Source organism: Rhinolophus hipposideros (assembly GCF_964194185.1).
Source record: "Rhinolophus hipposideros genome assembly, chromosome: 3".
NCBI lineage: Eukaryota > Metazoa > Chordata > Mammalia > Chiroptera > Rhinolophidae > Rhinolophus > Rhinolophus hipposideros.
In genome coordinates this window covers 37619900-37636592 of record NC_138049.1, presented here as the reverse complement: position 1 = coordinate 37636592, position 16693 = coordinate 37619900, and the positions used below count along the sequence as shown (strand labels likewise).

Sequence of the window (16693 nt, the reverse complement as noted above, 5' to 3'; positions counted from 1 at the left end):
GCATAGACAGGCCTGGCAATCACAGAAGATACAGTTTGGAGAAGTCAGTGTTTATATTAATGAAATGGCATTGGCATCTCTGAGAATATGATAAAAACACATTTTAAAAAATCGATTCCATGATTTTAACAATGGAGACATGCTTCTAAGTTTAGATAAGTGGGCTTCTTTATAAAAATAGATTCTAGGTCACAATATAACTCACCAACCCGGCTAGAGTATTAGTGAGGTATAATAAGAGTAACTACTCAGCATTTGGAGAAGCTGCTAGTTGCAAGAGAGAAAACTGCTGTCAATGTTCCAATGGAAGCCACTCACAGTAATCCTGCTCCCTTTGAGCATTCCTACTCATAGGATCACATTTTGGTATCATTATTCCAAAATAAAAGGTCACATAGAATGTCTTAATTTTTAATAAAGGATCATGAGGAAATCATTTTAGAAATAGAAGATACAGTACATCCTATATATTATGAGAACTAATTACTTAATTAGTGGCTCATGCTATATATAACTTTTGGCTTAGAAGATAATTCAAGTGATATCCATGAGGAACTTAATTTGGTATAAAGAAGTGCTTTGGTTCTATTTCCAATTTGTCACATAGGCAATAGACTAAAAAGAAAGGTAGCAGAATACTTAGACATCAGCCTTTTAGAGACCTAACAAAACGTAACTGGAAAGAAAGCAATTTTTGGCTTGCACAACCCTGTTACAAAATAGTGCACTGCAACTTTTTTTGTTCATTCAAGTAATGCTGAATCAGCATTTTAGGAAAACTTTTTAATAAAATAGATAATATCAGTAATAATTGTACTTGAATAATTTTAAAAAGGAAAGCAAATGATTATATAAATTAAATGAAGCACAGACTTTTTTTAAAAAGGGGAAGCAAATTTTCTTATAAAAAAATAAATCATATCTTCATGCATGTGTTCTGAATCGAATAAAATAATTTTAGTTAAGATAAAAACAATAGACTCGTTTGAAGGCAAACTATAAATACAAGACCAAAACAACATTTATGGGTTGCTGAGCATGAAGACTTGAAAGTCAGATTACAATTTCTATTTCTTTTTTCTCCTCTAACTTAAAGAAAAATACACCCTTGGAAATAGACAAATGAAAGAGCAATATCGTGTCTTAAAACTACAACATTTCAAAAGATGTTTTATTAATCTTTTTAGTGAAAGTATATTTAGAGAAATGTTATCTACCATAAAATATTTGCCATTTTCCTTTTTTTCTGGTATTATGTATTAGCAAGAAAAGGATAAGGAATATTAAGTCTGGATGAATTTGCTTTGTTTCCGAAGAATGGTCAAGGGATTTCCCTGCTCAACTTTGGGAGCATCACTGAAGCCTGTTTATGGGAAATTGTCCTAGCACTGCCATCTGGTATGGCATCCCGGGAGTCTTCAAAGGAGCTGCCCACTCTAAGAATGAGGCCACATGACTCAGGCTATTATACATATGAATGCAGAGTGCTTAACAGGAAGAGCCACGGAAGTGGTGGAAAAATGCATAAAAATGATATGCTCAGCTCTACTGTCATTGGGCAGAAAATCCCATGGGTTTTAGAGAAGGAGATGATCTCAAGGATAGTTTTGAGACCCACTTTCTGCCAACTTACCATATCAGTGTTTTGTTACAAATATTCTGACATTTCACTACAAAAGATTTAGTTTTTAGTGCATTGGTATGAATGGGGCTGAGATATTATACATTTTCAGTTCCCTAAAGACCTGATAGAGAAACATCAGATATCTAGATTTCACAGGCAAAACATATTATATCATATATAATAGAATTACAAATATAAATACAGCTTTTGCTAAACTGAAGAGTAAACATTTAAAGCAGTCAAGGGGTTAGAAGGTGGATTTGGGATGGGCACACTACCACATTTGTCCATTTTTGAAATCTCTCTCTCCCATCCCCACCATTTCTTCTGTTAATGGTCCTTACTTAAACTAGGAGAAAAGAAATGAGATTATCAAATAATTTACTCCCCTGTGTCCCCCCTTTTAATTTGACACACCTTGGCCAATATGAAACAAATCTGTACTGGCTACACTCTTTTCCAGCATTTTTATTTACTGTTATATATTTTAGGAAAGGTTGTAACATTGTAAAATATACAACTTTTTATTATCTCTGGACTTTTGGTGAAACAAGCGCTAAAACCAGTAATTGTTATCTGTAAAAAGTAACTACAAGTAGTAGCATTCTCACCTCGAATGCTTTCATTTCTTTCGTCAGCAAACTTAAACTACAACTTTGTGTCCGACCTCGCCACTCCTCTCTGACTCTTCTCCCCCACACGTCAACGTTCGCGGGCCTGCTGTCTAACTCTCCCTCCCCGCCGTTCCTCTCCCCTCCCCTTTCTCCTAGCCCCTCCTCCTCGTTGAGTCAGTGGGTTGAAACTTTTAAAAGCTGTGTGCTCCAAGTTAGAAAAAAGCTTTTACGAGGTATCAGCACTTTTCTTTCATTAGGGGGAAGGAGTGAGGAAAGTACCAAACAGCAGCAGACGTTTAAACTTTAAATATAGACAGGTCTGAGTGCCTGAACTTGCCTTTGCATTTTACTTCATCCTCTAAGGAGTTCAATAACTTGGCGTTCCTACTTCACTTCTTTTAAGAGAAAGAGTAAGTGAAAAAAAAAAAAATCTTTACCTATTTGTTTCTTTTTCTACATGTAAAACTTTTCTAAAGTTTTTAAATGTGTTAAATGTACCTTTGATATCATACTGTAAATGAAACGATGAACTTGAAAGTGTTTCTATAGTTTTAAAGTTAAAATTGAACGTTCAGTAGTTGTGCGACTGTTATAAAGTTTCTATTAATAATGGAACAGGTAAAATAAGATTCAGATCTTTCCAGTTAGAATAAAGCACGAGTTTGCTGGATATTTGGTTCTTCATTTTAGAGTATAATTTTACTTTCTTCGTAATCAGGAATAGTCTAGGTGCTTTATAACTTGGGGGGTGGGGGGGGGTCGGAGCCTGGGTTGGAAATTTGACCGACAGCAGCACAAAAATCAAAGTGCAAATTTGCTTGGCATGCTTGCTATAGAATTCTACACTTTCTGCTTTTTCATGTGGAAATCTTGATTGATGGTCTATAGCCTGGCAAAGCAAGCTTCTTAACAAAGTGCTTTGTTAAGACCTTGCGGTTACGTGACTTCCACGTGGTCCCTTCCTAAAATTTTTCCCCGGTAAACAAATGGTATAAGAGTCAGTGTTGTAATATTGAGGTTTTTAAATCAACAGTAAAGAGTTACTTTGTTTCTGCAACTACTGTGGAAAAATTTGAGACTTTCAGGAGAGCCACCTTTTACTCAACCACGTTGGCAATTGAGGAGGTGAAATCCTTTGAATGGGCGGTGGTTACTTACAAAGCATTAGAGGGCTTGAACACACGTTCAGAAAAGAGTGTATGCCAGGGTTCATTTCCAAAACCGTCTCCTAAAACCGGAGCTCCTAGAAAGAATATGAAACGAAATTTCTTAAACAGCTCCTTGGAGAGAGCTAACATGCCCCCACCCCCACCCCGTCCGCCGCCTTCCGCCTGGCCGAACCTGTAACAGACTTCCGAGCTTTGGGCAACACTTGAGTTGGAGCTCCCAGGGCGCTGCCGGTAGGCGAAGCTTACACTGATTTGTTACTAAAAAGGATTCCGTTTCTTAAATGCTCTTATTGGTGACACACATTCTGTTAGCGTGTTCCGTACGGGTTTTGTGTGTCCTAACTACACAGACTACACTAATCCGTTTAAATTCTTGGTGTGACCCTGCAGTTGGAAGTGTTTGCACCAGAGAATGCTGAAAAGCAAATAAAAATGAAAGCTTAGCGGAGGTAGGGGGCCGCGGCGGGCGCGGGGCGCTTCCTGCCATCTTAGCACCGGCCGGCTCTCCCCGGCCCCTGCGCAGCCCCGGCGTCTGGGTTTTGGAGAGGTTTGGTGAGCTGTTGCCCTGGAATCCTCCCTCACACGTCAACCCCAACGCAGGTCCCAGTTCTGCCACCAAAAGTGGGGGTGGGGTGGGGGAGAGAGTGGAGGGGTGCAGATGGACTGGGGACCCAAATGGTAAAAGAAGAGCAAATGATCAATTAATCTTGTCAATGTAATTTCCCTCTCACACCCATTCGTAGGTTTTTGTTTTTGTTTTTTTTTTCTTAAAATTCTGAAATCTTACTGTACAAGCGTTGGTAAAGGAAATCAGAGTACCTTAGGAATTAACCGTGCTTAAATTGCACTTGTAACTCTCCTGGAAGTTGTCGAAACTTCCCAAGAATGTGGGGTAGGGCGCGAAGGGGTGGGCACCGTAATGAAATTAGGAAAGAACTCGTGACGTGTTCAAACGCAAATCAGGTTTCGGAAACTCAAACCTAAGAGTTCCGAGCAGCGGATCGCCCACACTGTCTTTTTAGTTCGTAGCCATCCAAATGTTTACCGAGCATCTTTGGTAAAGTTTACCCTTAAACTCTCCATCACCATCTCCATACTCATCCTCACCCGAAGGCATGCCTGCGTTTCTTCTCGAAGGGCAAAATGGGAAAAGAGGAGCTATAAAATTCTTGGAAAAATAGACATGACTTTATTTGGAGGTGGGTTTCATTTTTTTTACCTTTTTTTGCTTTCCAAACCAGGTTAGTAATGACAAGATGCTTAATCTCATCCTCCAACTCCATCAGAAGTGCCTTGTGGCAATTTGAAGACTAAATTGAGATTTTTTTTTTTAAAGAAACCTAATCTTTTGTACAAAGATTTCTGAAAATAAAAGCCTGTAGTAATGCAGAGATCTCATTAAATTAACTCCATGCCCAAGAATGAAGTTAAGCCATTTAGATAGAAAATGCGTCTGGGAAACAATAATGAATTTTTCTAGGTAGGCCGAATTGACTGGAAATTATACCAATGGCAATACGTATTTTCTGCCCTGTGAATGTGTTGAATTTTGTACTACTGAAACATGTTTTCCCAATGTGCGATGCTTTGTAATTCCCAAAGTCGGGGTGTAGTTGTCACCTATCCTTTGCGTGGAAAACGCAGTGGTAGTGATTTGCTCCCACTTTCTTAACTATTTAAACATATTCCACATTTTTCTAATACCCTTTGAAGTTTGTTACCACAGCTACCCCATACGTAACACTCAGTTCCTCACCCTTTATAGTTGACTCTCCGTGGGAAACATAGTTCCAAAGATACTCTGCAGCAAGGATCCAAAAGGGTGTGTTTTCAGATATTGACAGTTGCTTTGTTGCTTACATGTTTCCAATTCCTGCATAGAGAGGGATGGAAAACTTAGATAACAGTGCATTCCTTAGTTCCTTTGCTGTTATCCAGAGGTGTAGCTAGGTGTGAGCCTCAGAGCCTTTATATATGATACTGGAGGGAACGGAACAATAGGAAAGTCACCAGTGATTAATCCCTTCTACTCCACCTTTCCTGTTGTTCTGACTTCCCTTCAAGATTCTTGGCTGTTTAAATAGATTGTTGAAGCTTGTCTACTCAACACTACTTCAGCTCTGGAAAGAAAAGTAATTACCTAGTGTTTATCATTAATGCCAATATTCAAGATAGATAAGTTGTGCTAAAAACAATTCTTCAGAGTTTCTCTGGGAGGTTATTTTTTTAGATCCTTTGGATAACGGCCTACGTTCTCCACTTAGCCTGTCTAAATTCACCATTTGGCTATGTATGTATACAGACTGCATTTTGCCAAAATTAAAACACAAACCATGCTGAGATGTATCGTGTGTATGTGTGTGTGTGTGTGTGTGTGTGTGTGTGTAAAATCTCAACGACTTTAGCCTTAAAAATGTCTATAATCTTTACATTCAAATTTCCCTACCTTTCTAAGTAATTCCTAGAAAACATATGTTATGGGATGCTTAAAATTCACAGTAATATAAAAATAGAGTGTTTATTATTCTTTTTTAGCAATTTCTGTGAGTCAGATACATGCTATAGCGTATGGCTTTCTTCGTGATTTGTGGCAGATGCCTCCAAATAGAAACAAAAAAGGCAGACACTCATCATGGTTCTTCTCCATATCAATTGATAAAGGGTAAAGTCTTCTCATAAATTGGGATGGGATTACTAAAATAGCAATATTGTATGGGAGTTATTCAATGCTCACTGAAGAAAACAGACTGTTCTTAATATTCTTCTTGTGAGCACCCTAGGGGTGTGTTAATATTATGAGAAAATAAGCAGGCTATTTAATAAAAAGTCAAGTTGGAGGTTGAGAGTGAGGGGAAACATTAAGAATTGATAGAAATGTTTTTAAGTTCATCAGATCACAATAGAAGAACATGGCTTTTTAGCCTGCAGCTTCTTCTGACTTAGGGTTTTTCGTCTAGCACCCCAAAGTGGCCAGGAAAACCTGTTAATGAGGGAGTTAAGTGATAGCTGTTGAACTAGGGAAGGGATTGAATTGTCCCTATTTGGCAGGCATCATCCTCTTTGGATGGACTCCCTCAGCCCTCAGGCCCCATCTTGTTCTATGGAGATTGATGTAGGTTGACTGTGATGAAGAGGGGTGAGAGCCAGGGAAAAGTCTTGTTGGTATATCCCATCCGTTGCGCACCCCCCTACCCACCCCCACAAAACTTTATGCTGTTCAGTGCCACACATAAAATACCTGTGGAAATGGAACTAACGGTATCATTCTTTACAAAGGAATCTAAAGATGATCACGGAATCATGAGGCAGAATTTTAAGTAGAATAGATGTTTACATGGAATTTGCTACACCACAGAGTTAGGCTACCTGTCTAAGTATGAGGAAGCAAAGGTTGTGTATTTTCTGATGAACTGGGAATAATTTTCATGGTATCTGATTCAGATCACTTAAGTGCCTGCGCAGACTGAGACTATATAGAGTGTGATACTAACTGGGCTTACTATCACATCAGCTAATATCACACCTTGATCTTCCTCTTCAGAGACCCAATTCTCCCCCAAGATTTGTCATCCTGGAAATAAACACGAGCGTAAACAGGCGACTTCTTGCAATAGTGTTGTCAGTGACAGTAAAAACCATATGGTAAAATCAGAGTTAGAATGTGACAGAATTGGGGGACAACATGTTTTTGTTGTTTTTAAATTTTAACCTGTAACAACATAATAGTGAAACTGAATAAACATCTATGATACCTGTTGGAGTTTGTGAGCATCCTGAATCACTGAGATCTATTAAAAGAAAGAAGCTCTTAAAGAGCATTTTTAAAAAAAAATTATTATTATTAATTCAGACCTATTGCCTGCTCAGGAATCATTTGAAGGATATTGTTTCAACAGACAGCTCTCTGTTTCAACAATTTTCACTTGAAAATTTGGTAGTCTGCATCATGTGAGATGCTGATAATACTATTTATTTGACTATTTAGCATCTCTTAACTCTCTTCAGCACTGGGTATACAGCAATAGACAAAAGAAGCTCCCTCATGGAGCACACATTCTAGTTGAGGAAAGCAGATAGTAATAAAACCTTGTCATGGAGGGAGACAGACAGTAAACAGGTAAATATATAATATGTCAAATATAGCTAAGGGCCATTAAGCAACAAAAGCCGGACGAGGGCCATAGGAAGTGACAGGGCAGGAGGAATGGCTAATGAGGTGCAACCAGAACAGGCACCTAAGGATGTGAGGGGGTGAGCCACAGATGGAGCAGAGCTGATGGAGGCAGAAAAGCTTGGTTGTTTGTTTTTTCGAGATTGACTGTTTGAGGAGAATAGGTTGGCAAGCAAGCCACGTGACTAGACTACTGACATGAAACCTGAAGAGAGGTGATGATGGCTGAGATCAGGCTAAGAGCAGTGGTGGTAGAGAAACTCATCCGTAGTCTGTTGGTGGGGGGGAGATAAAACCTGTAGTATTTGCTGATGGATTGAATGTGGGTTATGTTTATTATGTGTGGGGATGGACATCACCAAAAGAACATCTGACCATAACTGTAGAAGAATGTTCGCAACTGAGTTCAGACATTTAATGCAAGGAACGCGTTCTTAGAAAAGTTAAAGACATTAGGAGTGTTATAGTTTTGGGCCTTAAATATTTGGGGTTCTAGTACATTAGAAATATACACATGGGATTTCCCCTACCCCAAGAAATCCATTAAATGATTTTGTCAGGAACTTTCATAGACATTTCCTGATGTAGTTTTGGACTTCATGATTTTATTCTTTCAAATATTGATGACCATCTTCCCTAAGTGTTTACTTGCAATCATAAAAAGGTGATAGATGTATCAAGTCTCACTTTAGTTTTCAGCAGTCCTATTTACCTTTATTTGAAGTCCCTACTCAGTTCACTACAGTTGCATCTTCTTGGGAATACCTTTAAAATTGAAAGTAAAATTTTTTCGAATTCTCCTAATTATTAGGACATTAGTGAGATGAACACTTGACTGCAGCTTTGGCACAGTGATTTGTTTTTAAGTTTCTGGCAAAGGGACAGTAAAAAGTAATTTAAAATTGAAGGTTTATTTTCACTTTGAATAAAGTGTTTGAGTCCTTGTGCTCTTGGGGAGCAGGAGATGGTGGAGTGACACTGACACTTGGGAGGGCTCAGTGAAGGGTGAGCTCAGGTCCTGGGTGCCCCCAAAGCTTCTGATCCTCATGCTGCTTGCCCCCCCAACACCTTTTTAGACTCTGTCCTTTTCTGCTTTCCTGACATTTCCCCACTCCTAAATATTTTGAACAACAGAGTACAAAAATATGTCAACCCATTGTTTGCCGCTTTACCTTACTTTAGAATCACCTAGTACTTTGGGGTTTTTTTGTTTGTTTGTTTGTTTTGTTTGTTTTTTAAGAAACAAAAAACTAAAATCCTAGTGCTCCTCTCCACCCACTGGTAAATCAGATCCATTAAGACTGGTGAGTGCCCAGAATGTATGTTTTTGTCAAATGCTGCCAAGTGATTGTGATGTAGTTCAAAAAACACTGTAAAGGGACCAGATGGTCCTCAGTCAGGCCTCACTTGGGTGTCTGTGACTTCTGACAGAGGTCTTCATGCCTCTAGTCTAGAGGGCCATGAAGAGTAATAGAAAATGCAATCTACAGGATGTGAAATACAGCATAGGGAATATAGTCAATGGTATTTTAATAGCTATGTACAGTGCCAGATGAATGGTAGACTTGTAGGGGCTATTACTTTGTGAGGGGTATAAATGTCTAATCACTATCACTACGTGATTTTGTACACCTGAAACTAATAAAAAAAGAAAAGAAAACGCGATCTAACATGGTACACAGAAGGCACAGGAAGGTCCAGCAGCTGGCAAGCATTGGCTCCTTCACCTAGACCTCCGTCTGCATATATGCGTAGAGTTCCAACTTTGGAACCTGAAGGTGAAAGAATGAACATTCGTGATATATGTTAATATACGTTCAGCTGCCGTGTAACAAACAAGGTATATACCTGTCTCTTACTGGTGAATATAAGTGAGGTATATAGTCTATAAATCAATGCCAGGAATTCTTTTTGTTGTTGTTGTTAGCATTTTAAAATCTTTTAATTGTAAAATAAAACTGGTACAGAAAATCATGCACAAAAAATAGCTTACATCATGTACATGATGGACACTACTGCAACCATCACCAAAGCCAAGAAACAGAATGTTGACAGCCAACCAAAGACCCCCTGTATTTCCCCACCCAGTCATAGCTCCCCCTTCTTTAAAAGTAATATCTTGACTTTTATTGTACTTCCCTGTGTCTCTTTAAGATTTTTATCATCTAAGTGTACCCCCCCAGACACTATAGTCTGGTTTATGTAAAAATAGTTTTTTTTTTCTTTTCTTTTTATTAGTTTCACGTGCACAAGACAAGGTAATACTTAGACGTTCATCATTTATATCCCTCACACTGTGGACTCCCCTCCCCCCATCCACTATCCCTCCGACCTCACACTGACCTCACACCGAGCCATCACATTATATATATAAAATTATAGTTGGCATTTATTATTGTTTAGCTTCCGGTGTACAGTGCCGTGATCAGGCATCTACATCATCCCTGAGGTGGTCTCCCAAATGGGACACGTGTCCATCGGATACCCTACAAAATCTTTACAACATTATTGATTACGTTCCCCAAATTAATTTGCAAAAACCCTGAGGCCATCTTATGGTTACTGACTGTTTTCTAATCCCCTCACCTTCCCCATTATCCCCACCCTCCTGCCCATCTAACAACCCTCAGTTTTTCCTCTTTGTCCCCAAAACTGTTTCTGATTAGTTCATTCACTTATTCTTTTCTTTAGATTCCGCAGGAATTCTATAAACATGTAATTGTGCCCTTTTTTTATAAAAAGACAATTTTTCAACTAAAACTTGTAAAAATGAAAATATTAATGGGAGGGAACAATCATTTGACAGAACTTTTGATTCACAACAAAGAGAACAACTACCAAAAAAAGTAACTATTTTTGTTACCTCTCCTTGAGAATCACAAGCATTATGAGCAAAAACATTAAACATTACCTGATGGTCTCTCTGATAGTGGTAATGACAGGTGTCTACATGTTACAGGATTGTAGGTGTCCTATTGGATAATTCATCTTATTCAGATGAAAGAGGATAGCTCATTAATGCAAATGACAACTGCGTGGGTGCTTAAAGAAAAAACAACTTTGCAATTAAGTTGCTGGTGTGTTGATAAGGAACTACTACCTAGAGCACTGTCAGTGACCCCATTCATATGGTGACTCTGGATATTTTTGTGGCATCTCAAAATCGTATGCAAGTCAAGTTTTATTTTGAATAGAATCTAAAGAAACTTAGAAATTAATTGGTACAAGTATCTATGCAATCATATTTTACTTTGAATAATGATGAAACATTGACCAAAATGACAGTATCTCAATGTGCCTGGTCTTATTTCTAAACATGTTAAGTTTGTCTTGAGCTCGATTATTAGGTGAATATATGTATGCAAACAATTTATCACTTTACACTTGATTGTTTCTGTTGTTTCCCCCCCACCCCACCCCTCAACACAACTGGAATATTTGAGCAAAAGCAGATGACACTGGCAAAATACCGGAATTCTCTACAAACAGAATTAGGGCCAATTTACACATCATCACATAGAAACTGTCTATTGATATAGCTCCAAAAATTCTGTTGTTTGTTTGACCCTCATGCACTGTACTTCTTCTTTCCTGATGTAGTATTTTCTGCTAAATTGTAGGGTTTTCTTTCCTTTTACATTCTCTCACCATCAAACTGTTCATCAAAGCTAAATTACTCCCCCTTGCTTCAAGCCTTCCTGTGGCTATTTAACCCTCTTTTCAACCCCACAAGCCTTTGTTCTTGTTTGACTGCTCTTTTCATACATCAGTTTTACTGTCTAACTTGTGACTTCAGAATCTAAAATGGCCCTTTCTAAAAGTAGAAGGGAAGCTCCCTTTTTATGACCACTGGGAGAGCATTATTTCTGTGACCTGTCCATCCACCTCCCACTCTTTACCCAGCATTCTTTGGCACCAGTCTCTAGGCTGTCCTTGAAGATACCCATCACCTGGCAATTTAGATAGCTAGTGCATAGTTTCACTTTATGTATCAGCCATCTCTTTGTTTCATTCAGGAAATCCCAGGCCAGGTTTCCATTTCATTTTTTTCTCACTCTATAGCCAGGAGGTACAGGCATTAGACAGAAATGTAATGTTGGGGAAGAAGACTCCTGGATTTCATTTACTTCCTATAAGGAGACAATGGCTCACAGTTCAATACCAGATGAGAAACTTCTTTATACTCAGATAATGAACATATTTCAAAGAAGCCTATATAATCCTACTTTTAGTTACACTATTTAAAATTCCTTACTAAGCTCCTGGAAAGTCTTTACTTTGCTTGTTTTTAATTATTAAATAATAGTTGACTACTGCATCCTTTTCTAAATCCTCCAATTACTACTCTGCTGAAAATTAGACTATATTCTCTATGCCTGCCACATGTAGTGTTACTTATTTCTTCCCAGCTTTTAGCCTTCACTAAGATTGTATACATCAAAGCATGGAAGCATTTCTAGCCTTAAGCCAGCTTTATTATAATTTTAAAACTAGTGTAGTACATTGGAAGACTTGGGGTCATACTTCTTCTGCCTCTACTGATAGCTGAATGATTATTTCTTATATACCCAAGACCTCAGTTTTCATCAGTTAAATGGACTATTGGTCATTAGAAGTATAAAATGGAATAGATAACGTTTGGGATACCTACTGTCTCTAAAGAACTGAGTCTTTTTCTTATTCCCAATAATGGGGAAGTTCTAGCCTTAGATATTTAGGTATTGTATCGGCTGAGGTCCCAAAGCCCAATAAGGGAACTTGAAAGTGTACAGCAATGAAAAGTTGAAAACCAGTCATTTTTGCTGGAGATAAACTTTAAGGTGATCTTTATTTTTTTTTCAGGCTATAATTAGAATAGAGGTGGATTTAATTATTACCTGAAATTTGATGGGCATTTGTTTTTTTTGAAAGTAAGTTCCTGTATATAATGACATATTGTGTCAAAATGGTGTCTTTCAGTACAACATATTTTACTCTGGGCAGAAGGCAGACTTCTGAACCACATGAGTCACTGCTTAGGAAGAAACAGAGAAGTAGAAATGACCATAATGTACAGAACGCCCAGATTACACTTGAAATGCCAAGGAGAAACATTTCAGAATACAATTAGTAATAGAGTGCTATATGTATATAACAGGATTGAGTTTGGAAACAGGTTGCTTGCATGTGCAGGATATGTGTGTTAATGGGTGGCTTTACCTCAATTCTTAGATTCACGGCTCTTTGAATAATACACATCAGGGTTTTGCTTCGGCATGCATCCAGGCATAGGCCAACCAGGCAAGAACTGTCCTCATTTATCAGATGGATAAACTAAGCAGAGGCACTTAGCAGACAGGCAGCTTCTTAAGTCATGTGTGGAGGCAGTGGCTGAGCAAGCCATTCATCTTCACAGTTTAAGATCTCAGTTTACTCAGCACATAGACTCATTGCTTTTAAAACTTATGGTATCTCAAGAAAACGGTGAGACTTCTTTGCAGGGGGAAAACGGGACAGGAAGAGTTTGCACCTTTTTCTTTTTTAAGAATGCTAAAAAGATACGAGAGCTTTTATACTATTTTGACTGTCGGCTGGAAGAAACTCTGTATTAAACTAATATCTTGCCGTCTGATCATTCAGTTGTCTTTTTTTTTGTTTCTTTTCAGGAGGTGCCCAGGCAACATGGGTGACTGGAGTGCCTTAGGCAAACTCCTTGACAAGGTTCAAGCCTATTCCACCGCTGGAGGGAAGGTGTGGCTTTCAGTCCTTTTCATTTTCCGAATCCTGCTGCTGGGGACAGCAGTTGAGTCAGCCTGGGGTGATGAGCAGTCGGCCTTTCGCTGCAACACCCAACAACCTGGTTGTGAGAACGTCTGCTATGACAAGTCCTTCCCAATCTCTCACGTGCGCTTTTGGGTCCTGCAGATCATCTTCGTGTCTGTCCCCACGCTCCTGTACCTGGCACATGTGTTCTACGTGATGCGGAAGGAAGAGAAACTGAACAAGAGAGAGGAGGAACTGAAAGTTGCCCAAACTGATGGTATGAACGTGGAGATGCACTTGAAGCAGATTGAAATAAAGAAGTTCAAGTATGGCATCGAAGAGCACGGCAAGGTGAAAATGCGAGGGGGCTTGCTGCGAACCTACATCATCAGTATCCTCTTCAAGTCGGTCTTCGAGGTGGCCTTCTTGCTGATCCAGTGGTACATCTATGGATTCAGCTTGAGCGCCGTTTACACTTGCAAAAGAGAACCCTGCCCACATCAGGTGGACTGCTTTCTGTCTCGTCCCACGGAGAAAACCATCTTCATCATCTTCATGCTGGTTGTGTCTTTGGTGTCCCTTGCCTTGAACATCATCGAACTCTTCTATGTCTTCTTCAAGGGTGTTAAGGATCGTGTGAAGGGGAAGAGCGACCCTTACCACGCTACCACCGGCCCGCTCAGCCCGGCCAAAGAGTGTGGATCTCCAAAATATGCATATTTCAATGGCTGCTCCTCACCAACTGCTCCCCTCTCACCCATGTCTCCTCCTGGCTACAAGCTGGTTACTGGAGACAGAAACAATTCTTCGTGCCGCAATTACAACAAACAAGCAAGTGAGCAAAACTGGGCTAATTATAGTGCAGAACAAAATCGAATGGGGCAGGCAGGAAGCACCATCTCTAACTCCCACGCACAGCCTTTTGACTTCCCTGATGACAACCAGAATTCAAAAAAATTGGCTGCTGGGCACGAACTACAACCACTAGCCATTGTGGACCAGAGGCCTTCCAGCAGAGCCAGCAGTCGGGCCAGCAGCCGACCTCGGCCTGATGATCTGGAGATCTAGATCCAGGCTTGAGAGCATTCCACTCAATTGTGGAGAAGAAAAAGGTGCTGTAGAAAGTGCACCTTAGGTGTTCATTTTGTTCCAGTGGAGGTGGTACTCAACAGCCGTTATCATGAGGCTTAGAAACACAGACACTAGAATACCTGGGTTCATTGGGATATTAGGGGTAGGCGGGTGGAGAGGGAGGGGTTAAGGGAAGTACACGTCGGTATTTAATGTAGTTGATTCAAAGAACCTAAGTTCTAAGTAAAAATTGCATTAGGTGATACATAGGTAAGGGCTTTCTCTCTCCCCCTCCCTGCCCCACATCTCCCCTAAAAATAGTTCCTGTGTATGTGAAAGAGTGGTTGATATTTTTGGCTAACTACTTTTTTGTTTTACCGAGAAACTGAAATAACTTTGGCCAGGAAAAAATACTTTCTGAACATCTTACTTCTTTTAATAAAGAAAAAAGATGGAGGATTGTTCTTGTGTCCCTGCTAAAACATTCCATTGTTAAAATTTGCACTTTGAAGGTAAGCTTTCTAGGCCTGACCCTCCAGGTGTCAATGGACTTGTGCTACTATATTCTTGGTATCAGTTAAAAGTTCAGACAAGGCCCACAGGAAAGGACTTTCCATGCATTTGCAAATCTCAGCCAAGTTATACGTACATTCTTTTTTATATCCACTCGCATCATGTTACCACCACTTTTTCATCATTCCTCAACTACTATTCACATTCAATGATTTCTGTAAACATTTTTAAAATAGTTGGGATGTCACTTTTAATATGTTTTGAGTTGAGTCAGGGAAGCAAGCCATGCTCAATATTTAACAATCACTTGTATGTGTATGTGTGTGAAAGAGTGTGTTTTATTTGTCATGTATTGGTACAAGCAGATACAGTATAAACACAAAAACAGATTTGAAAATAATGTACCCACAGTGTTCAGATTTGAACCTTTCTCATGGATTTTGTGGTGTGGGCCAATAATGGTGTTTACATAATATAATTCCTGCTGTGCGAGTAAAGCACACTTTTTTCCTAAAATGTTTTTTCCCCATGTATCCTATGATGGATACTGGTTTTGTTAATTATGATTTTTTTTTCCCTTTCTCTCTCTTTTTTAGAATATAGCAGTAATGCTATTGCTGAAATGAATGATTTTTTTTTTTTCTGAAGTGTAGTCATTGATGCTTGAATGATAGAATTTTAGTACTGTAAACGGGCTTTAGTAATTAATGTGAGAGATTTAGAAGAAATGCTTAGAGTGGACTATTAAGTGTGCCTAAATGAATTTTGCAGTAACTGGCGTCCTTGGTTTCGTCCTACTTAATGCACATTAATTCAGAAATTGTATTCTACTATGAGTTTGACAGTCTTTCGGAGTGATCAGCAACTTGGATGTTTGCACTAAGATTTTATTTGAAATGCAAAAGAGATCGACAGATGTTCAGTAGTACAGGTAACTAATTTATTTGCAATATATCCTAAAGAAATCTACCAGTTTCTTCAAATGTCTTTTTAAAATTCATCACAGATGATTAGTGAAAATGCAGAGTATCATACTTTTCTTCTTGCATGTCATCTACATAAACTGTTTTGTACAATGATAAATACTAATTTGTTTGACATTCCATGTTAAACTACTGTCATGTTCAGCTTCATTGCATACAATGTAAACCTAGTCCATCAGATCATGTGTTCTGGAGAGTGTTCTTTATTCAATAAAGTTTTAATTTAGTGTACAGATAGTTTCTATATTCTGTGTGATTTTTAAAACTTTTATTGCATCGATTCACAATTATCAAAGACATTTATTTCCTTTGGTTATAAGGATTTGGACAAGTAAGATGAACAAGATTCAGGAATCTTTGAAAGGACAATACTTATTAGCTAGGTTTAGTGCAATATTGTTAACATGTTTTGGATATTCAATTGAGAAAAAGAAAAAGTAAACAGATGTTAAATTTTGGAATATGTTCAATCAATGAGGTGTAACAGAGTTTAAAATTAGGTAACGAGTAACTTAGTAGATCAATACATGAGAAAAGTAAGGATAAAAAGATAATTATGCTGAAATTTTAAAGCCATAGAGCCTTCTGGAGATAAAAGAGGAACAGTGTTGGTTTGAGTATGGTTGTGCTCTGTGACAAAAATGAAATAGATCTATGATTCTATTCCAAGGCATTGTGATAATACAGAAAATAAGATTTAAAAAATTCTTAACACCCAAGGAAAATTGAACCATTCAGTGGAAGTAGGACAATTCTGGACGATTGATAATATTGCTGTAATTTTAAATATAAAGTATATTAACATT

At 38.5% G+C, this 16693-nt stretch overlaps 1 protein-coding gene across 1 annotated transcript; it reads left to right on the top strand.

Moving 5' to 3' along the window:
* The first annotated feature begins 2417 nt into the window (after nt 1–2417).
* On the top strand, nt 2418–16120 carry GJA1 (gap junction protein alpha 1). The gene is made up of 2 exons (XM_081043050.1): nt 2418–2648; nt 13224–16120. The coding sequence occupies exon 2, from the start codon at nt 13240–13242 to the stop codon at nt 14386–14388; it is 1149 nt and encodes a 382-aa protein (XP_080899176.1). The 5' UTR covers nt 2418–2648; nt 13224–13239; the 3' UTR covers nt 14389–16120.
* Nucleotides 16121–16693: the final 573 nt, after the last annotated feature.

What these genes read in the sequence shown, in the direction of transcription:
- GJA1 (XM_081043050.1), top strand. Translation starts at nt 13,240, where the DNA reads ATGGGTGACTGGAGTGCCTTAGGCAAACTCCTTGACAAGGTTCAAGCC.